At 31.7% G+C, this 23412-nt stretch overlaps 1 protein-coding gene across 4 annotated transcripts in view; it reads left to right on the top strand.

The window, feature by feature from the left end:
• LOC111685192 (transcription factor HIVEP3) overlaps positions 1 to 22269 on the top strand; it is a 46935-nt gene extending 24666 nt beyond the window's left edge. For 3 of the 4 annotated variants that reach the window (XM_023447439.2, XM_046955620.1, XM_023447438.2), the window contains exons 2-5: positions 12761 to 14084; positions 14207 to 14318; positions 14384 to 15805; positions 15917 to 22269. In XM_023447439.2, the coding sequence (XP_023303207.2) occupies positions 12829 to 14084; positions 14207 to 14318; positions 14384 to 15805; positions 15917 to 21652 (8526 nt within the window). In that variant the 5' untranslated portion in view covers positions 12761 to 12828 and the 3' untranslated portion in view covers positions 21653 to 22269. Of the gene's footprint in view, positions 1 to 8287; positions 8585 to 12760; positions 14085 to 14206; positions 14319 to 14383; positions 15806 to 15916 lie in introns of those variants that run through there. The other variant, XM_023447441.2, reaches the window with a different exon arrangement.
• The last annotated feature ends 1143 nt before the right edge of the window (positions 22270 to 23412 follow it).

Genomic DNA, 23412 nt, shown 5'->3' with positions numbered 1-23412 from the left:
GTATTTTGTTTAAGAAATTTCATTAAATTTTACATTGTAGCTACTAGCTAGGGTTCTATAGTTGAAACGAAAAATCTATTTTTCGACTCTTTTCATTTAGTTAAAAGTCGACTTTTAGTCTATTCGACTTTTAGTATGTTAAAAATAGTCGACTTTTCAACCTTTTCCGACTTAACTACTTTTTCCCACTTTTTGGCTATTTTCGACTATTTTTTTAATTTTTTTTCGAGTTTTTCCGACTATTTTATAGTTTTTGACTTTTTTCCACTTTTTTAAAATTTTTTACTATTATTGACTTTTTTCTACTATTTTTGAGTTTTCGACTTTTTCCGACATTTTTAGACTTTTCGACTTTTTACAACTTTATTCGACTTTTTGGCTATTTTCGACATTATTTTACTCTTTTCAAAGTTTTCCGATTATTTTAGAGTTTTTGATTTTTTTTAAATTTTCGACTATTTTTGACTTTTTTTCCACTATTTTCAAATTTTCGACTTTTTCTGACTTTACGACGTTTTTTCGTCTTTTTCAGACATTTCGACTTTTTGGCTATTTTCGGCTATTTTTTATTTTTTTCGAGTTTTTCCGACTATTTTAAAGTTTTTGACTTTTTTCCACTTTTTTAAATTTTCGACTATTTTTGACTTTTTTCTACTATTTTCGACTTTTTACGGCTTTTTCGACTTTTCAACTATTTTCGACTATATTTTTTACTTTTTTCGACGTTTTCCGACTATTTTAGAGTTTTTGACTTTTTTCCATTTTTTTTTTTAATTTTCGACTATTTGTGACTTTTTTCTACTATTTTCGAGTTATCGACCTTTTTCGACTTTTTTAGACTTTTCGACTTCTTATAACTTTATTCGACTTATTTCGATTATTTTTTACTTTTTCAAGTTTTTCAGACTATTTTAGAGTTTTTGACTTTTTTCTACTTTTTTTTTTAAATTTTCGAATATTTTTGACTTTTTTCTACTATTTTCGAGTTTTTGACTTTTTACGACTATTTGACTATTTTCGACTTTTTTCCATTCTCTTTAAAGTGTCGACTATTTTTGACTTTTTTTTACTATTTTAGACTTTTTCAGACTTTTCGACTTTTTACAACTTTTTTCGACTTTTATTCACAAGGTCGACTTTTCGACTTTTTTTCATATACTATATTCGAATAATCGACTTTTTTGGAACAAAATAGTCGACTTCGACTTTTTTCGACAAAAAGTCGATTGTCGATTTATAGAACCCTAATTGTAGCTTATAAAGTGAAGAATTTGAGGAGTCAAAAAAAAGAAATAAACCACAGCGCAATATATTCTTAATTGGTTACAATAACAAAAACCAATAGCAGCAAGTAACGGAATGTTTATACCCTAAACCATATTAGTGGGGAGGTTATATTGGGTTTATGCTGATGTTTGTAACATACAAAAATATGTATATTAATGTATACCAATAGGCTTAGAATCATTTTCTGAGTCAATAAAGCTATGTCCGTCCATCTGTCCATGTAAACCTTGTGCGCAAGGTACAGGCCGTAATTTTCAAGAAAATTGAATGAAACTTCACATACACGCTTCTTTTGGCTGAAGGACGAAGCCTATCGGTTAAAATCAGTTCATTATTTCGTCTAGTCCCCATTATTCCTAAAAACTTTTATATTAATAACTTTCTATAAAAGAAACTGTTATACTGACAAATAGCTTCAAAAAAATTTTGTACTGAACATATTTTTTATAGAATAAAACTTTTACACTCCAGATGTTTTTCAAAAAACTGTTATACTAATAATGTTTCTGTTATAAACATCTACTGAAAGACTTTTTTTACACGAAATTCCCTTCAGAAAAACTGTTATACATATTAACAATCTGAATTAGAAAAAACTGTAATACTAAAATCTTTCATTATAAAAAACTGTTTTAATTACAATTTTCTTTATAAGAAACTCTTAGAGACACTTTTCTATAAAAGAAAACTGTTATACTCAAAATGATTATTCCTAAAAACTTTTATATTAACAACTTTCTATAAAAAAAACTGTTATAATGATAAATATCTTCAAATAAAAATGTTGAACTGAAATCTTTTTTTAAGATAAACTGTTATACTTTTTGTTTTTTATAAAAAAAAACTGTTATAAAGATAATTTACCATAAAAGAAAACTGTTATACTCAAATTGTTCTTAAGAAAAAACTATTAAATTGATCATTTTCTTTAGAAAAAAACTATTATACTGTAAATATCTTGATAAGAAACTGTTATAAAAACAATTATCTATACAAAAATTCTGATACTTAAAATGTTATTCGAATAAAACTGCTCAATTGTACATTTTTATTAGAAAAAAAAAACTGTTATACTGAAAACTTTCTTTGGAAAAAACGTTTAAAATGAAAGTTCTCTTTTAGGATAATTGTTTTTTGTATGAAAAACTGTTATAATCGAGAATTTTCTTTCAAAAAAAGACCATTCTACTGCATATTTCTTTATAAAAAATAATTATCTGTAAAAAAATCTTCTTATACTCAAAATGTTATTCGGATAAAACCGCCATATAAAAAAATGTTCTCTATGCAAAATTCGTTAAAAAAAATTTTAAATTTCTTTTGCTCGATTTAAAATTTTATTTATGCTAAATGTATATAAATTAACATAGAAATTTAATTAAATGCTTTAAACTAAATCTTTAGACAAACTGATCAATCTAAATCTATTATAGTTTTATCAACACATCAATTCAACTGAAAACAAAAAAGAAATATGTAAATAAATAAAAACATTTTCACAATTTTCTTAATTTTTTACTACGTAGACAAATTTTTAAAAATAAATTTGAATAAGAACACAATTACAATTAAGTGCTAAAATACGAAAAAAAAAATTCGTTGCTATTTAAATTGAACAGATTTTCAAAAAAAAATGAAAAATAAAACGAAACAAAAAATAAATAAACACAAATAAGAATGTCTAACAAAATGATCTAATTTTCAACACCCAGAGAAAATGATTTTCATTAAAATTTTCTTTTTTTAAATTAAAAATAAAATTAAACAAATTTCGCAAAATGTCGACATTTTGCTTACCTTTAGTTTTATTCTTTTCTTATAATAAACAAAAGTTAAAAATTTCATTCAAACAAATTTTAATGATTTGCTGTGGGTTTTTTTTTTAAATATTTTATTTTTTAAACAACATCCTTTACACCCACTTAAATGTACATTTTTCTAAATATTTTTCTAATAGGTATATTTATTATTATTTATTTTTTGAAAAATGTTCCAATTTATTTTGGTTTTGAAAATGGTTTCTAAATGTTTGACGTTTTATTTATTTGATTTGAGTGATTTTTTTTGTGTGTATTTTGCATTAAATTTTTAATATTGTTTTTTTAATTTTATTTTATTTATATATGTGCATATAGTACATATGAACTCATTTTATTTGGTATAAATAAATTAAAGAAAAATTAATGAGTTTATTTTTTTGCGTTATTCTTTTTTAAATCAAAATAATATTTTCAGTTGAAAAAAATGTGCTCATCTTTTACGTCATGTTTTGGGAATTTCCTGTTAAAAATTTTGACATTCGTGATTATCGGAGAATTACGAAAATAGAAAATGTGTTTCATAACAAACAAATCAAAACGTTTAAAGTTTTCTTGTCTGTATATTCAGGTTCCGATCTTGAACTAGAACTGAACTAGAAGTGAACTAGAACTGAACTAAAACTGACCTAGAACTGAACTAAAACTGAACTAGAACTGAATTAGAACTGAACTAGAACTGAACTAGAACTGAACTAGAACTGAACTAGAACTGAACTAGAACTGAACTAGAACTGAACTAGAACTGAACTAGAACTGAACTAGAACTGAACTAGAACTGAACTAGATCTGAACTAGAACTGAACTAGAACTGAACTAGAACTGAACTAGAACTGAACTAGAACTGAACTAGAACTGAACTAGAACTGAACTAGAACTGAACTAGAACTGAACTAGAACTGAACTAGAACTGAACTAGAACTGAACTAGAACTGAACTGAACTAGAACTGAACTAGAACTGAACTAGAACTGAACTAGAACTGAACTAGAACTGAACTAGAACTGAAATAGAACTGAACTAGAACTGAACTGGAACTGAACTAGAACCGAACTAGAACCGAACTAGAACTGAACTAAAACTGAACTAGAACTTGAACCAGAACTGCACTAGATTTAAACTAAAACTAAATTATATCTGAACTAGAACTAATACTGAACTAAAAACGAACTAGAACTAAACAATAACTGAACTAGAATTTTTATACAATTAAATTATAAATGAAATGCTTTATAACATGCATTTAAAAAACAAATGTTTAAGAATTTTAGTTTTATAAACAAATAAATATTTATTAAAACCCAACAACAAGTGAATACCAATGTTAATAATAAATACTAACACATCATGCACTTGACAAAGCACGACTAACTGGCGACACCAAAACTCATTAGAATGAGAAACGGGGGCCAACCTAGCAGCAGCAGCTAGCCAGCCAGCTAGTCAGTCATTCAGTCGTTTAGGCAGACAGGCATTCCCTTTAATATGAAATTATACATGACAGCAACAGCAGTACATGCAAATACAATGATTATTGTTTTGTTTATTCGATCATCATCAAAAACAAATGAAAACTGAAAATGTGTTCATAATGTAAACATTTAAAAATATTAAACAAACACCCGCACCATTGACGACTCCACTACACAATAAGCATTCAAAACAAAAAACGAAAATCTTTGAAAAAAAATTATACGAGGATGGCACAACAACAGAAATGCGCCAAATTGTGGCATCATAGAGAGACTCCAATGTGTAAAAGTATTTGCTGCTGACCATTTATTGATGTACACACCCCATGATGACAAAAATTTCATAAAATGATGAGTTAATTTAAACACTTACCCAATTATAAGACTCCATGACTCAATTACTTTGATTGAAGTTTGTTAAAACTTGTGCGCAGCACCTTTTACATCAACATCCAAACACATTTCACTTTATTGTTTAGTTTTTTTCTAATTATTATTAGCAATTGCACTTTTTGTTTGTTTATTTTATTAGTATTTGTTGTTATTTTATTATTAATTTCATTGGAATTTAAAGGATTTCCTAGAAACTTATTTAACACTTAACTTTTTAGATTAAAATACTGCTAAATTATTTACACTTTTTATTTGTTGTATACACTTGATTAAATTATAATGGTAAAAGAAAACAAAAAGATTTTAGAGTAACCAGAGTGTTTAATGCAAATAATTTTAGTGAGATGCCATATTAAACGTCAATTGGCAACATTCTTTTTTTTTACAAACTCCCAAACAAAAACATATATGTATGTACGTACATGTATGTATGGATGTTAATGCAAAAGCATAACATCATTAGTAAGAGGGTTTCCTAATTTTTCTTGAATTGACGTTTGGTTTGAAAGTGGACTAATATGTACTTCCACTGGCAACACTGTAACCTAAGAAACTACTGTTTATCTTTTTAATTAAGTTTAAGAAAAACAAAATACTATACAAATTTAATAAAAATGAGTGAAAAAACTTCAAAAGTTTTTGTTGTTCTTGTTGTGTAATGTGTCGTACATAATTGTTTATTAAATATACATACATTGTTGTTTATTTAAACATATATACATACATATTTATTTGCTATTGTATTTTTGTTATTATAATTTGTATAAAATGACGCAGCAGCTAAAATAACAACAACAAAACACATTACCATTTATATTGAAAAATGTTTGTAGGTATGTAAACAAAAAAACAATTAAACGTCCAACTAGATTTTCTGGGTTTCGTTTTATTAAAGCTTACGATTAAGATTATTATTAAACATACATTCATTCATATACATATATTGATAAGTATAATAACCCGGCAGTTTTGCTAAACATTTTAATTAATGATTAACTTTAAAACCGCAGGGTTTAGAAAAAGTTATTAAATACAAACATGTTCGTATATAGATATTACTAAATATATGTTGTAGGTATGTATGAATAAATTATGTTGGTCTGTAAGTCTGTGTTTATTTATTATTATCAATTAATAAAAGAATTATCAAAAAAACAACAACTCTACAATAGCAACAGTCATAAGAGGTTATATATTTTTTTCCTTCTTGATACAAAAACACAATTGTTGCTTTTCTCTTTTCATCGATGGTTCGCCATTTATTTTTTTATCTCTGCGTTTTTTTTATATTGTACACACATTCAAACATACAATTAAGTTTCTATTTACTTTAATCATCATCGTGTTGTTGCTCATTCGTTTTTTTTTCTTTTCTTACTTGATTGTTTGTTTTGTTTTTATTTGTGTATGGTGCTCCCCGAACCTTCAACAATTTTAGTTGTTAGTCAGCTTTTTTTGTTGTTTTGCAATTTATCTATAAGTATGTGGCAGTCAGTGTATATTGGTTTTGTATATAAATTTTTGTTTTTGCCTTTGTGTTGTTATTTCTGTTCTTTTTTTTAATATTGTTTGTATTTTGAATTTTAGACGTGTGTTTTCAGTTTTATTGTGTATAGTCGTCAGTCTGTTCGTTTGTTAATTCGTTGGTCTGTCATCTTCTTTCGTTGTATGTATGTATATATTATTGGTATTGCACACTCTACTATGAGTAAGTGTGAAATTTGTGGTATTCGCCTTTAAATCTTTTAGTTGTTCTTGATGTTGTTGCTTTTATTATTATTATTTTTTTAATACTTGATGCGTTGCTCGTTTCGTCGTTTGTGTATATTGTATGTATATATGTATCGTTTAAAATTTATTGTGTTTTCTGCTGATATTGTTTTGTTTTCTTGTTGTTGTGTGTGTGTTTTTTTTTAACCTTCTCCCCACTATTTGGGGAATGCCGTTCGTTCGTGGGTTTGTTTGTTCGTTCCATTGTTAACTTTTTCTGGTTGCCATCATCGCGCAAACAGTAAACGACACTTGTTTAATTATATTTTTGTTGTTCAGATATTTGTGTGTGTGTTTCTTTTTTCGTTTTAGGAAGAAACTACGTTTTGAATTCTATTATTATTGACTGACGTTTTATATGCATATACCTAGTAGTTAGTATATACATAGGTACCTAACAAATTTACATATAGGTACAACAATTTTTATTAATATGCTTTAGTGGAAAGGTTGAGGTGATTAAATATATAATCATAATATTTATAACATATTAATTTAGGTATGAAAAGTCAAAATCTATTATTCGACATTTTCCCAATATGGTTGACACCTAGTGGATAACTTAATTGCAACAAAATTGTCAACTTCGAAATATTGTCAATTACTTGAGAAACTTTAAGAAATGTTCCATGTGTCGAAGTTCAATTATAAAACAGCTGTTACAAATGAAATTAACTATTGTGAATGAAAATTTTAGGGGAATTTTAGGGTTTTTTCAAGGGAAAACAATTGTCACATTTTATAAGATTTGATACATATTTATTATGTTATCTATCTACAGAAATCGGAAAAATATTTCCACAATTACCCAAGTAGAGTATTTTTTGAAGTCGCCTACAACCAAAACAAATAGACTCTCACTTTGTATGGAGCAGCTACTGATTAATATTATTAAATTGTTTTTGTTCTCATATTTTCCTTTTTTACTCTCCTCTATTTAATATAAATATCAACAAACGTACGTACATACATATATTATGTATATAAATATGTAATTAAGTTCATGTCAGTAGATATGTACAAATGTACATACTTATATATGTAAGTTGGTATGTTTGAATAAGTTTCGTGCAAATATTTTTATTTTCTGTTTTTACTTTGTTGTTCTCTACTACTATACAATTTTGCATTAAGTTGTTGCTTTTTTATATGTATATTATTCTACATCTTCTTCCTTTGATTGTTGTTGTATCTGCTGTTCTGTTGTGCTTTGCTAATGATATCTTTTATGAGCAGTGTATACAAGTAGTATAGATCGTAAGTCTGTAAGTTTGTAGTAGGTATGAGTGAGTATATATTATGATTATTATTAATACACATGTGTGTCCGAATGTGTACGCGTGTTTACTTGTTGTTGTTATTATTGTACTATAAAGCTGTTTTATTTGTTTTTGTTTAGCTTTGGCACTAGTGTGCCTGTCTGCTGTTTACTTGTTGTTGGCTTTTGTTGTTGTTGCTATTTTTTGCCTGCTCTGCCTGTTCGTATAATTTTTTTGTGTTAAAATTTACTTGGAAATTGAATGAATTTCTTTGATACGTCTAGTCGCGTTTCGTTCGCATGTGAAGTCATATGTATTAGACGTTTGACAGTGATACCGCCTCTTTGACGTATAAGAAAAAAAATTATAAATAAATGAAAAAATTATAAGAAACGCGGCATATAACTAAATAAATGTGTAAAATATTTCATTATAAAAATTGTTAAAAACAATTTAAATAAATACCTATTCATAATGATGATTAAGAGCATGTTTATTATTAGTGTTTAACTAATAAATTAAATAAAATAATGATTAAATGTAATAGTTTTGTGTTTAAAATTTTTTGCAAAATACTTGTGAATTAAGTAAGTGTTGATTGTTTATAAAATTTTTAATAAGAATTTGTTAAAATCGAAAACAATTTATAAATTGATTAAAAATTCTTTTTAATTACTGAAAATTTCTTATCGCTTAGTCAAAATCTTAAATTATTTAACAAATTAAAAGTAAAATTTAAACTCAAAATAATACTCGTGTTAAATAAAAATACATTTTTTTCACATACATAGGTAATTAACATTTTTTTTTTCTAAAAATAACAATAAAACCAGTTTGTGTTGTTGTTGTTTTTTCTGAATACAACAAGATGACGTTTACGTTTAGGGAGCCCTGTGTTTTTTTGTTGTTGCTGTTATTTATCATTTAAGTGTTATTATTGCTGTTGTTGTTGTTGCTATAAGAATAGATTTTAAAACCGGTGGAGAAGAAAAGCAATAACAACCATATAATTTGTTAACATCATAAACAAATCTTGCTTCTTCTTCTACATATTAACCATTCACTGTGTAACAAGTGTAAAAAATCGAGATAAAAAAAACAACAAACAAGAAAATGTAAATAAAGAAAATTTTGTTGTTTTTTTTATTGTGTTCTATAATACTTTAATTTAATTTCAACAACACACAGTACATTTAATTAATAAACATTTAATATGAACGTTATTGTTATATTTTTTTCTTATTTAATATTTCTTGATAATAAAATTAAATATTCTATACACAATTATCTGGGTGTTGTACTTTTGTACTTTGATCGTTTATTTTGTTATAATGGACTTACTCTCTACTATATGGTGTGCAATATTAGTGTTGAAATTAAATGTTTACTTTTTTTTAAAGAATATTTAAATTACCTTTTTTTTGTATTAATCGGAATTTAATGCAATTTTATTAAAAATTTCTATAAAGTTCAAATAGAATAGTAAATAAACAAAATTTGTGGTGTTTATACTTGTGAAAACTGTTATTTAATTTTTTTTTTAAATATAAATTTCAGTTCCAAGAACCACAAATTGAAAATTTCTTATATTTGTTTATTATTCTATTATGATTTTAATCAAAATCAATTGATGAAGCTTCACTTGACCTTTTAATTGTTCACATGTACATACATACATACATACATACATACATACATACATACATACATACATACATACATACATACATACATACATACATACATACATATTATGTACATATGTATATGATTTTTTGGTGACAGACAAATAATTTTTTTTATGTTTATATACATTTCCCGCCACAAATTTCAAAAATCTTTGATGTCAAAATACACAAAAACAAAAACTGATTTTAAAACTGCAGTATGTATAACTGAACTATAATTGAACTGCAACTGAACAACGACAGAACTACAACTGAAAAAGAACTGAACTAGAACTGAACTAGAACAGACCTAGAACTGAACTAGAACTGAACTAGAACTGAACTAGAACTGAACTAGAATTGAACTAGAACTGAACTAGAACTGAACTAGAACTGAACTAGAACTGAACTAGAACTGAACTAGAACTGAACTAGAACTGAACTAGAACTGAACTAGAACTGAACTAGAACTGAACTAGAACTGAACTAGCACTGAACTAGAACTGAACTAGAACTGAACTAGAACTGAACTAGAACTGAACTAGAACTGAACTAGAAATCAACTAGAACTGAACTAGAACTAAACTAGAAATCAACTAGAACTAAACTAGAAATCAACTAGAACTAAATCTAAAAATATAAACTTAAATATGCAATGCCTGACTATTTTCAGCTTCTTAAGATCTATTTAATGTTTTTTTTATTTTAATTATTGGAATATGTTATCAAGTTTTACAATAATACAGTTATCACTCTTTAAAATTCGGTTAGAAAACCCTAAAAGATAAAATACCGTTTAAAAATAAATAAATATTAAAGCTTAAAATACTTGATAATAGCTAATTTATAACTACTGTGAGTCACGGAATAAATGTTAAATAATTGAAATTTGAAATATTATAACAGTAGCTAATAGTTTTTAAAATATTTTTACCCTAAATTTGTATAAAGCACTGTTTTTTATCAACAACAAATGGTAAATCTTAAATAAAAAACATTTTTAGATAAAATAGATTTACACCTAAAACCTTTTCACAATCCCCAACATCAACAATAATAAAAAAATGATTATTTGAAATTATTTCATCTTTTTTTTTTTTTTTTTTTGTTTTAATTGCTTCATTATCAGCTTTGATAATGACGGAATTAAACGCAAAATATAAAAATAAAATAAATAATAGCAAAAAATAAATAAATATATACAGAAATAATTGTTGAATATTTTTGACTGACGTCAGCAGGCAGTAATGCAGCTATAAAGCGATAATTGTAAAAACACCTCGTAAATATTATTAACAGCTACGAACAAACACAACAAACACAACAAAATATTGCTTATTAAGCAACAACATTTTGCTAACAGCGAGACATTGTCTGAGACTTGGAAACCAACACCTTCACTTTAAATACATAGACAATTGAATAAAAAATTACAAAAATATCTACTGTATATTTAAATAAAAAGTTAAAATTATAATAATTTTTTTCTTGCTATTTCTTTAGTTTTATTATCAAGAAAAACGTTTTTTTTAATAAAAACTCAGAGAAAGAGAGCGAGAAACTAGTATTAATGCAAGCAAGTAAAATTATTTAACAAAACAAAATATATACAATAACGTACTAAATAAATTATAAAACACTCGTACTAAATAAATAGTATTTGATTTATATTGAGACATTTAAGAAATGGCGGAGTTAGAGAAGAACTAGTGACATGACTAGTCTTTTAGGGGTAGTAAAAGATGATACTGAACTCTTTTGAATTGAAATTTGTATAATAATGGAAATTGATCTCAAATAAAACTTAAATTATATGAAAGTGGTTAATATAACTCTCTAATACTTTTCAAATATTTATAAAATTCTAAGTTTCGAAATTAATTTCGAATGATTTATGGATTAGAAATTATTTGATTTTATTATAATAATAATTTATTTACTAATATTTTTCTCGAGCGTATACATAATTATGTACAACTTGTTGTCTATTGAATCGTTTATGAAACAAAAAGCAGAAAGCAAAAAAAAAAAAAAAAATAAATACAACTTAACTCATAAATAACAATTATTTATTATTTTTATGTACATGTAGTGTAATTATGACTTAAGATTAATCGAACTATCTACAAATATATATATTGTTCTATATATATGTTATCATGTATCTATCGTTCGATCCGTGCCTCTATCTATCTATCTATCTATCTATCTATCTATCTATCTATCTATCTATCTATCTATCTATCTATCTATCTATCTATCTATCTATCTATCTATCTATCTATCTATCTATCTATCTATCTATCTATCTATCTATCTATCTATCTATCTATCTATCTATCTATCTATCTATCTATCTATCTATCTATCTATCTATCTATCTATCTATCTATCTATCTATCTATCTATCTATCTATCTATCTATCTATCTATCTCTCATTTGCAAATCCTCACGACTTATCTGTTTATCGTTTGTGACCACTAACATTGTACTATATTTACACATACACTCCGACATATTAATATCAATAATTTTTGTTGTTGCTCATTTGTTTTGTGTTTTCCTTTTATCAAGTATTTAATAATCATTTAATATGTATAAAATTTTTTACACTTAAATATACATACATATTTATTTATTTAAGTATGTTTATATAGTAATGCTTAAAAGTCAGGCTGGTTTTATAATTAAATAGTATTATTTATATTTGTTGTTCATTTTTTAATAAAGATTTTGACAAATCGTACTAATTAGTTTGTTGTATTTGGAATTTCTCATTGTGTTTTATAAACCACAAAAGAGCTAAAATACAAAAACAATTATGGTAGATAAGACTTTGAAATTGTTTAACTAATATGAATTTGCAAAAACTGTTTAGACAATTGTGATTTATTAAATAATTGTTAGTGATAAAAAAAGAGTTGTTGTATTCAAAAAAGAATTTCTTTTCTTTAGCAAAAACAAAAGTGTTTAATTAATAAACACTTCCAAAAAAATTTTAAAAATTTTGAATGGATTTGGTACATTTTTATGTTAAAAGAAAAACTTTTGCAAAAGAAACAACTAATTTTTTATAAATTTCTTTTCATTTTCAGATGATCCTGGTGGTACAAGAGAACAGCAACAGCAGAAGGAACAAGACCAGGGGGTAAATATTACCAACATGGAAGCAACAACAACGGCAAATACAAAATATTATAATAAAACTGTAAAACAAAATAATAACAACAACAATCACCAACAAAGTAAAACAACAATAAACAACAATAAGAAAACACAACAAACAACATATCGTGGGGAAACCAATGAAACTCAAACACAAATGGTAGAAACAACACCAGCCACAACACAAAAGAAACTTACAGCCAAACAAGCTAAAGCAGCAGCAAAATTAGCAGCGCAACAGCAGCAACAAAATGCTAAAAGTGATAACAATAAACAACAGCAGCAGCAACAACAGCAACAAAATGAAGCTGCCAAAAAGATGATAACAGAAACAAAGGAAGCAAAATCTAATGTAACTAATATACCTGCCACTACAAACACAACAATAACAACAACAAAATCAAACACCACCGCCATTAATGCCAATAATACAACAACAGCAGCAGCAACAGCAAATAATATTAGTAATAGCAGTAGTAATAGTAATAGAAATAATAATAATAATAGTTCAAATATGAATATAAGTGATAATAGCATGAATAGTAGTATTAGAGAACAACAACAACAGCAGCAGCAACAGGAGAACAGCACCAAAAGTGATAATCAAACAGCTGAAAATACAGCTTCTACAATGTCTTGGAATAATTCCAAATATTTACACAAGAAATTCAAAAGATTAGCCAGTACAACTGAGAATGATGCTTTACAAGAGGCTGAGAAACTGCGAACCACATCTATGTCCTCGGCTAGTTCATCAGTCTCATCTCCTCCACCGCCACCCATACAAATGGCAACACAACAGGCCACCACCTCAACAATATCAACCAACACCATTAAAAATGAGGAACATTTAACAAATGGCGTGTTAACTAAACTGCAAACACAAGAACAGCAAACTGAAAATCTTCCTCAACAACAAGACAATTATAGTCAAAATCAAGTGTTACTGCAATTAGCTCAACAGCAGCAACAACAAAATGTTATAGTTGCCACCACAAGTTCTACAGAGATTAGCAGCAATAGTACTCAATCAGTTTCTACTGCTACTGCTACTGTAACTGCATCCACAACCACTACAGGCTCATCAACTGCTGGCGGTGGTGGGCGCTATAAATGTCCCTATTGTGATTTAAGCTGTACAAAACCTTCGGTGCTTCAGAAACATATAAGAGCTCATACCAACGAACGTCCCTATCCGTGCGAAATATGTGGCATTGCATTTAAAACGAAAAGTAATTTATACAAGCATTGCAGGTATGTTAAGATAACAGTAAAAACTTATATATCCCAAATATCTTTGGGACCCAAATTGTTAACAAGTCTGTCGGATATGATTTTGAGAACTTTCCTAATAAAATTGTGTCTTATTTTTCTAGATCTCGTTCTCATACTGCCCGTCAAAAGGGTATTGAAGTATCTCCCGATGCTGATGATGGTCTCTCCGATCAAGATGTTGATCCGGAATTAAGTAACAGCAGTTCGGAAATGGTAAGTTGGGTCTTTAACTTTTATTAAACATTTTTATATAAAAAATATTTTAAAAACAATTACAGTTTAGTCGCATGGATTCTCCAATTGAAGAACTAACGAATACCACCATGGCACAACAGCCCTTTATGCAAACTTCAGAGCCACAAGTGTCCATAGCTGCCAGTACTGAATCAGTAAACATAACAACAATTTCACCTGCCTCCTCGTTTACGTCTGCAAAATCCAGCTTTTTACAACAACCCGCCCATCAACAGTCACAAAAATTGCCATTGGGTTCTCCAGCTGCGGGTACACTGCCTCCTGCTGCTGCACAAACCTCAATAGGTGCCAATAATACAGCAGCTAGCAGTAACCCAAAGCAGGCAATTGACTATAAGCCCTATAAACCAAAATTCCATAATGCTTCTTTGTATTCGACTGCCAAAGAGGCAGCTGCCGCTGCTGCGGCAGTAAACACCTCCACCATGAGTACGTCTGGTTCACCAATGGCAGTACATTCTACGCCAATGCCACAAAAGGATGTGGCTCCAATGCAAAAGTTACCCGAATCTCCACATCCCCTTATAAACCAGCATCAGCATTTAACGGTGGCTGCCAGCGAGCAAAATATTGTGGTGCCCTCATCAAGTAGTGTCATCCATCTACCACCGCCACCACAACAATCTCCCACCCATATGGCGCCATCACACCATCCCTCACTATCGCCTAGTACACAAATGAAATTAAACAATCACATCAGTACTCATCAGCTGCAACAGTTGCAGCAACAACAATTGCAACAGCTGCAAACACATACACCACCTCATCATTTGTTGGGACCACCGCCAACGGCCAATGCAATGCCGTTGCCTCTAGCGGCAGCAGCCTATTATTTGGGACAACCAACGGGCTCACCAGCTGCTGCTTTACTGCATCCCTCACCTCACCTGCCCGCTCAATCGTTCTATAATCCTGTTTATGCCTCTTTACACATGATGACGCCACAGCAACAACAGCAATTTCATCATCAATTGCAAATACAACAGCAACATTTACAGCAGCAACAACAAATGCAACTAACACATTCCAGCTTAGCAGCAGTCATACCAACACCGCCACCCACACTATCTCCGCACTCTCAAACATCGCCCTCGATTCCACAAAGTCTTCATAAACAACCTACCCCGCTAAATAATACAAATCACGTCATGTCTGCCAACAATTCCAGAAGCATTCATCATCCCAAAGCCAGTACATCCAGCGGCAACAGCACTTTAATAAATTCCACTCCACCAAATGCTCTTCATTATTTAGCCAATGCTGCCTCAGCGGCTTCTGTAGCTATGAGTCCATCCAATTCGGGCAATAATAAGAATACAGTAGAAATTATGGACCAGAGCACAAGTGCTAGTAGTCAACGTAATTCTGCTCATGTTAGCAACAGTAGCAATTCCAGCACCTTGTTGCAGACAAGCGCAAACTCTGGAATTCAAGAGGTTACTTTGGTAAGTCTATATCTTTTAGATAGTTTTATATATAGGTCTCTAATACATTTCTTTATATAATACCCATATCATTAGTTATATATTTTTGTTAATTTTCTTTTTATCTTGTAGGATAAAGAAAAGCTTAATGAACACATCAATAAACTAATTTCACAAAATACAGCCATTGTTGAGAATAAAGAGCTTTTATTGCAGAAAAAATATCCCAAAACATTAAATCGTTCAAGAAGTTTCACCAACAACAATAGCAGCAGCAGTTCTTCAACAACTACGAACACTACAGGACAGGTTTTGCAAAGCACTACTGGTGCCCCACCAAGTGAATCGCCAACTAATGCCAAATTGGCGCAAGCTATTGTACAAAAACAACAAATGCAACAGCAACAACAACAGCAGCAACAATTGCACCAGCAATATATGTATCAACAGCAGCAGCAACAACAACAGCAACAGCAGCAGCAATTGCAAAAACAAAGACATTTGTATCATGATAAACCCAATATGGAAGAACTATCATCCCCTGCACCACTACCTTTGAATGGTACTTCTAAACATTTAATTGGCAAACAAATGGTTCAACCACAACCTATACATCCAGCTCAACAATTGATACCAGCCTCACTTAGCAATCAAACACAATTTCAACAATATAAAACTATTGTTACCATTACACCAACTCAACCGCGTCAGCCAGCTAATTCGACAGCAACTTCGCTGTCTTCAAACACTTCTTCAGCCAGCCATAATTCATTAGCTAATGTTCCTCTAAATTTATCGGCTAAACCAAAACAGCCGGAAGAAAGTTTAGATTTAAATAAACCCTGCCATGGTCCCTTACCACAAGCACCACCACCAGCTACACCGCGAAAACGTCACTCCATAGAACAGACTCAAACACAGGGACAATCACAACTGTTAACACCCAGTTTAGTACTTAATGAAGCTTCAAATTCTTCAAATTCCAATTCTAGTACACCACAGCCTTCGACCTCTGCCAGCAAGAATCCTCACAAAAATTCCATTATTAAAAATTTACTACTTAATGCACGCGGTTTGGCTGTGCCCACGGGTACGGGAGATGATGCTGTTTATATATGTCCTTTGTGTTCGTTTGGCTTCCGAACGGCCGAGGAGTTAAAACTGCACAATAGCACTTATTGTCAGGGCAGCAATAGCAGTACAAATTCACCCGCCTCATCACCTTCACATAAATATTTCCGCTCCAATTCCATGTCTTTGAATCCCTTGTCGTTGGTCAAATTGGCTTGGTCTCAACTGCAGACAAAACCCAGTAATTTGGTGTTAAATCATTTAAGTGCTTCACTGGCTAGTACATCGAAAAATTCCAGTACTAACACCACATCGGCCACCTCAACACAACCTAGTTCTCAGTCGACCACAGCTAATAGTACAAGTTCGACCGCGGCATCCTTAATCTTAAGCGTCGCCTCACAGCCAAACAAGTCTCAACCAGCGAACAATGAGCTGCCTATACGTTTCGTAGATGCTCCTCTACCCTCGCCGGGACCTCTATTAGGTAAAACACCTTTAGTGGATTATACACTCAATGAATCGAAAAGTAAATCCGAAGAAGTTATTATAACAAAAATGCACGATGATCCCATGTATAGTCACGGCAACATGCCCGAACATCCTGCCACTAAACGCTTAAAATTTGAAGCCTCCGATAAGTTTTCCTCCAAACGTTCTTCTGTAACCAGCGGCGGTGAAATGCAGTTATTAACAGCTCAAGAACTTTCCAAAAAGGAGGAACGTTACAAACGTTTTACTTCTTCAGGTGGCTGTATGATACCCTTATCGGAATGTGATGATGTAGATAAAAGCCCGAAAATGATACGTACCCCCTTGTTGTCAGGCGGTAGTTTTCAAGAAGTCTCACCTAAGAAAGAACAAAAAATGCCGTTGCCTTTAATGCCGGGAACACAACTAACGCCCAAACTAAGTTTAGGTTTAGCCTCATCAAATGGGCCACAACATTTTCAATTTCCTCCCATTAATCAGATAACCGCATTTAATCCTTTAACATTGGGTCTCACCGAAAAGGTAATACCTTATGTACCCGGTATACCAGGACCGAATAGCTTACAGCCCCAATTACCCTTGGCACCGCCAACCGCTTCACAGCAACAAAAACAACAGCAGCATTTATTGAATTTGCCTCAAACAGGAAATAGCAAAAATTTATCCCGAAATAACAGTCCTAACAGAAATCAAACCCCTAGTCCCATGAATATGTCTACAACCATGCAACAGGGAGGAAGTCCGGACTCGTCGGGAGTAAATAAGCCTACATTCGGTGGTGTACAAAATGTGCCTAGTGAATTTAATCGAGCACCACCCTCCACTAATATGCGTAATGTTCGGAATTGGCCAACAGCTGTAAACAACAATACATTCAATAACAATAGTACTGGGCATAGTAATAAGACCACTGCTGCCGTTAATGATGTGGCGAAACCTTTAAAATCTTTTAATTTTATGCGCATGGCAGATAACTTAAGTCCGCGTAAAAGTGAAAATAAAACAATAACAACAACATCCTCTAATCTTACAGAGGCCGAAACTAGACATTTTAATTTGGATAAAATGTCCAGAGAACAATTGATTATACAACAACCCCTTACGAATAGCAGCAAGTCATTGTCACCCACCAATTTAGCACTTACACCCTTGCATGTGGACACCAATGTAGCAACCACACTAGCTGATAGTGATGCTACAAGTGCCGAAGTTAAAGCTAAATCGAAATTTTTACGACCCACTAGTTTACCCTTAAGGCCAGGTACATTTACCCCCAAACGTCATCATGGTATAACACCCACTGCCAATACATTGCCCTTGATTTCGCCCGAAACGCCCCGCCCATCTAAAGAATGCGTACAACTGTATTTAAATGGCAATTCCTATACATATTTGGGATTGAAATGCAGCACCAAAACGTTTTACTGCACCCTTAACTGTCCACAACCTTCTTATGTGCAGGACATGCATAAACTATCCATGTATAGCATGTGGCAGCAGTGTGCTGAAAATAATCCTCATCCTTTGGGTTTGAAACCAAAAGAGGTTATGTCTCTTTACGATTCAAGGCAAAAGGCCATTATCTTTACCATGGCCAAGGGCAAGAAGATAACTTACACCTTTGTGGCAGCACAACAGACCGTAATGACTCCTTTCATCAGCAGCCGGGATAAATTTGAGCATCATCAATTAAAACAGATCGCCCTCAAGGATAACACCCAAACTAAAGATAGTAAAACTTCTTCAGAAAACAAAGAGTCATCTAAAGATAACTCGGGAGCTTCAACATCAAATTCTGCGGCAGTGTCACAAACTTTAGAGGGTGGCTATGAATCTCATGAAAACTATATTTATGTAAGAGGTCGGGGTCGTGGAAAATATGTCTGCTCTGAATGCGGTATAAGATGTAAGAAACCCTCTATGCTGAAAAAACACATACGCACCCATACCGATGTAAGACCCTATACCTGTAAGCATTGTAACTTTAGTTTTAAGACCAAAGGCAACCTAACGAAACACATGCAATCGAAAACTCATTACAAGAAATGCATAGAATTGGGTTTAAATCCAGGACCTATGCCGGCCGAGGGTGACTTCTTAGAGCCTGATGTAGAATTTGATCAGCAGTCCTCCACCTCGGCTGGTGGTAGAACCAGCTCAATGGGTAATGGTGAATCAGATTCCGAGAATGACTCTAGCGATAATGAAACCGAAAGCAGCAATGAATCAGATTCCGCCAAATCGAATGTAACACCACAATTAAATGTCTCGGCGGCGGAGGATAATAAATCGCATTTGGAACATGAGGCCGCCAGATGTTTACTTACACTCTCCATGACACCGCCCATACACACGCCCAGTTTAGAGACCTCAATGGCTAATAGTCAAATGGCCACTGTTACCACAGTCAGCTCTAGTTGTGCGATCTCTTCTACACCCTCGCAGGCCGTAAGGCGTGTCATTTCTTATACCTCACCCAAACCCCCCTTTGATTATCAAAAGCAAGAACAATATTACTCAAATCCCAAAGAACACAAACCGAAGTTAAACATTAGCAGTGCCACAAGTTTTGAAACAGCACCCATGGATTTGACAAAGCCACGCAATATGGATGTTATAAACTCTAGCTCTATAACACAAACAACCACCTCGTTCTCCTCGAATCCGGGTCCTGTGCAGACCCAAGCTCAAATACGTGATGTTATATTTGGTGTTAATAAAAATGAATCGGGTTTTTTGAAAACTATGATATCGGTTTCCTCTAAAGTCGGACGCAATTATGCCGATAATTATGAGGAGAATCATCATAAGCTAAACGAAGACATGATGTTGTATGATTATCGCCGGGAACAGACCTTACAATACTATAAAATCAAACAGACTCAGTTAAGTCGTGGCATGACAGTCAATCCTAATGTTATGATGTCTAATGCCACGCCCACCTCTAGTCCGGCAATTACTACAAGTGTTTCTTTGGGTACAACTATAGTTTCTAGCAGCTCGGAAACGGTGATAGTGACTAGTATTGCCAGCAGTGCTCCAACAACGGCTAGTGAACAAGTTGTAACCAAGAAGGAGGTTATAGCGCCATTACAGTTGCCTAAAATAGAAATTGTGGAACCTCAAGAAACATTGAAAGCAGAAACTACAACCGTAGCTGTAACAGTACCCGCTGTCATGCCGGCCACTATAACTGAGACCCCTAAATCTCTTAAGTCTTCGGATGAAAGTGAAGAGACAGATGAAGAGCCACCTGCCAAAAAAGTGGCCACTAAAACGAATGATGATAAGCCCGCCCATAATGCCAATTTACCGGCAGCCATTTTACAACCAGGAACCACCGATTTTTCGGGTGTTTTATCAGGTGGAGCCTCAAGCAGTCAAGCCAATCAGCCACAACGCACCGTTATTGTGGGTGAAGATGGTTTTACCACAAATAATAATGAAATCTTACCCGTACACCCACGTGTACCACAAATATCAAATGCCGATGGCCGCCCTGTCTGCTCTATATGCTCGAAAACTTTCCAAAAACAATCGCAATTGGTTTTGCATATGAATATACATTATATGGAGCGTAAATATAAATGTGATCCTTGTGGTGTATCCTTTAGGACACAGGGTCACTTGCAGAAACACGAACGATCAGAGGCTCATAAAAATAAAGTAATAATGACTTCTACCTTTGGAGTGCCCACAACATCAAATCCCCGCCCCTTTGAATGTACCGATTGCAAAATCGCTTTTCGCATACACGGCCATTTGGCCAAGCATTTGCGCTCGAAAACTCATGTACAGAAATTGGAATGTTTACAGAAATTGCCTTTTGGTACTTATGCTGAAATCGAAAGGGCCGGCATTAGTTTGACCGAAATCGATACTAGTGATTGTGAAAATTCATTGATTTCTTTAAGAGTTTTGGCACAAAAACTAATCGAAAAAGATCCCACTTCAAAATTGGGCAGCTATACCACACCGTCGGGCGATAACTCCAATACTGGCTTGGTATCACAAGACAGTGCCTCTGAAGATGGCTTTACCGCTGCCGAAAGGGCGGCGGCTACAGCTATAGCTTCGCTAGATAACAACAGTGCTGCCAATACTCCAAGAAGAACTAATTCCACTTCAGAAGATGAAAGTATAGCCATGGCTTTAAATAATAACTTAAAAAGACGTCTACCGGGTACTTTTAGTAATGGTGAGGAGAGCGATAAAGAGTTTCAAGAGCAGCAGGAAAAACGTTTACGGCCCGAGACTCTAATCAATAATACTCACCTCAATAATACAGCCAGTCCAACAAACTGACATTATATCTTTGCCTATCCCGATAGATGAATTATGCATATGTTGTCACAGCCTCCAACACCTATAGCGCTTATAAGGGACAGATCATGTACCAATTATCTGCAATATAAAACCCCACCGTTTAAAAAGCATTAAATATGAGAAAAAAGTATTTTTTATTGGAAACCAGCAAAAACTTGTGGTACTGAAACAACAAAAAAATCCCCTCAGGACCAAAACTACCTAAACAAACAGATGAGTTAAACATTTTCATCATATCTATGCCCTTTTTAGAAAACACATATCTTGTACGGAATAGTAAAAACAAAATTAACATATTTAAGCTAAAAGCTAATTTTCAGTATAAAATTTAAACTTTAAGCAAATTCCGTTAAGTATACAAGTTTTTAGCTGGTATTCTAAATACACAGGTCAACAAAAATAGTCGAAACCTAGAGATTGAGTTTTGTTGATTATGAAGCTGGGTTTAGCCTATAGACGAGGCTATGAAATAGACTATGGACTAAATTATAGACGAGACTATAGAGTAGATTATTAACTAGACTATAGACTAGACTTTAGACTAGACTATAGACTAGACTATAGACTAGACTATGGACTAGACTATAGACTAGACTATAGACTAGACTATAGACTAGAGTATGGACTAGAGTATATACTATACTATAGACTAGACTATAGACTAGAGTATAGACTAGACTATAGACTAGAGTATAGACTAGACTATAGACTATACTATAGACTAGACTATAGACTAGACTATAGACTAGACTATAGACTAGACTATAGACTAGACTATAGACTAGACTATAGACTAGACTATAGACTAGACTATAGACTAGACTATAGACTAGACTATAGACTAGACTATAGACTAGACTATAGACTAGACTATAGACTGAACTATAGACTAGACTATAGACTAGACTATAGACTAGACTTTAGACTAGACTATAGACTAGACTATGGACTAGACTATACACTAGACTATAGACTAGACTATAGACTAGACTATAGACTAGACTATACACTAGACTGTACACTAGACTATAGACTATACTACAGATAAGACAATAGACTACACTATAGGCTATATATTAGACTAGACTATTGACAGGACTTTAGACAAGACTAGACTATAGACTAGCCTATAGTCTACACTTTAAACTAGACTATAGATTTGATAGTCTATCGGAATCAGAATTTAGACTAGACTGTCTACGGAGTTTTTTTTAACATTATGATACGATATGTTGAGAAACTGAAGAGATAGATCAATTTTGTATTCAGAACTCCTCAATCCTTTAGAAAAGTATACTTCGATCTCTGGGTTTTGAAAATCTGTTGACCAGTGTTATTTATTTGAAATGCATACATAACTGTAACAAAAATATCAATCTATTAAAAAACATATACAATCTTTAAATGAACCAAAAACAAGAAAAAAACTAAAACACAAGAATACTTTATACATACACATACAGACAAAAATGATATCATTTTGTAAAGTTAAAAGTAAAAACAAATAAATTATATACAAAAAAAATATATTTTATAACTAGAACTATTGTATATACATAAGAATAATAATAATTTTATAAAAAAAATTAAAATGATAATTAAAAAAGTTTTGAAAAAAGAGAAAAGTTTAAAGGCCAAAGGTTATTTAGAGATTTAAAAAAAAATATTTTATAAATTCTAATTTTTGAGCCTAAACTATTTTAATTTAACTACAATTTATTTATCTAGTATAAAAACAC

Source organism: Lucilia cuprina, chromosome 6 (genome assembly GCF_022045245.1).
Source record: "Lucilia cuprina isolate Lc7/37 chromosome 6, ASM2204524v1, whole genome shotgun sequence".
Classification (NCBI taxonomy): Eukaryota; Metazoa; Arthropoda; class Insecta; order Diptera; family Calliphoridae; genus Lucilia; species Lucilia cuprina.
This window is presented reverse-complemented; position numbering and strand designations above follow the sequence as displayed.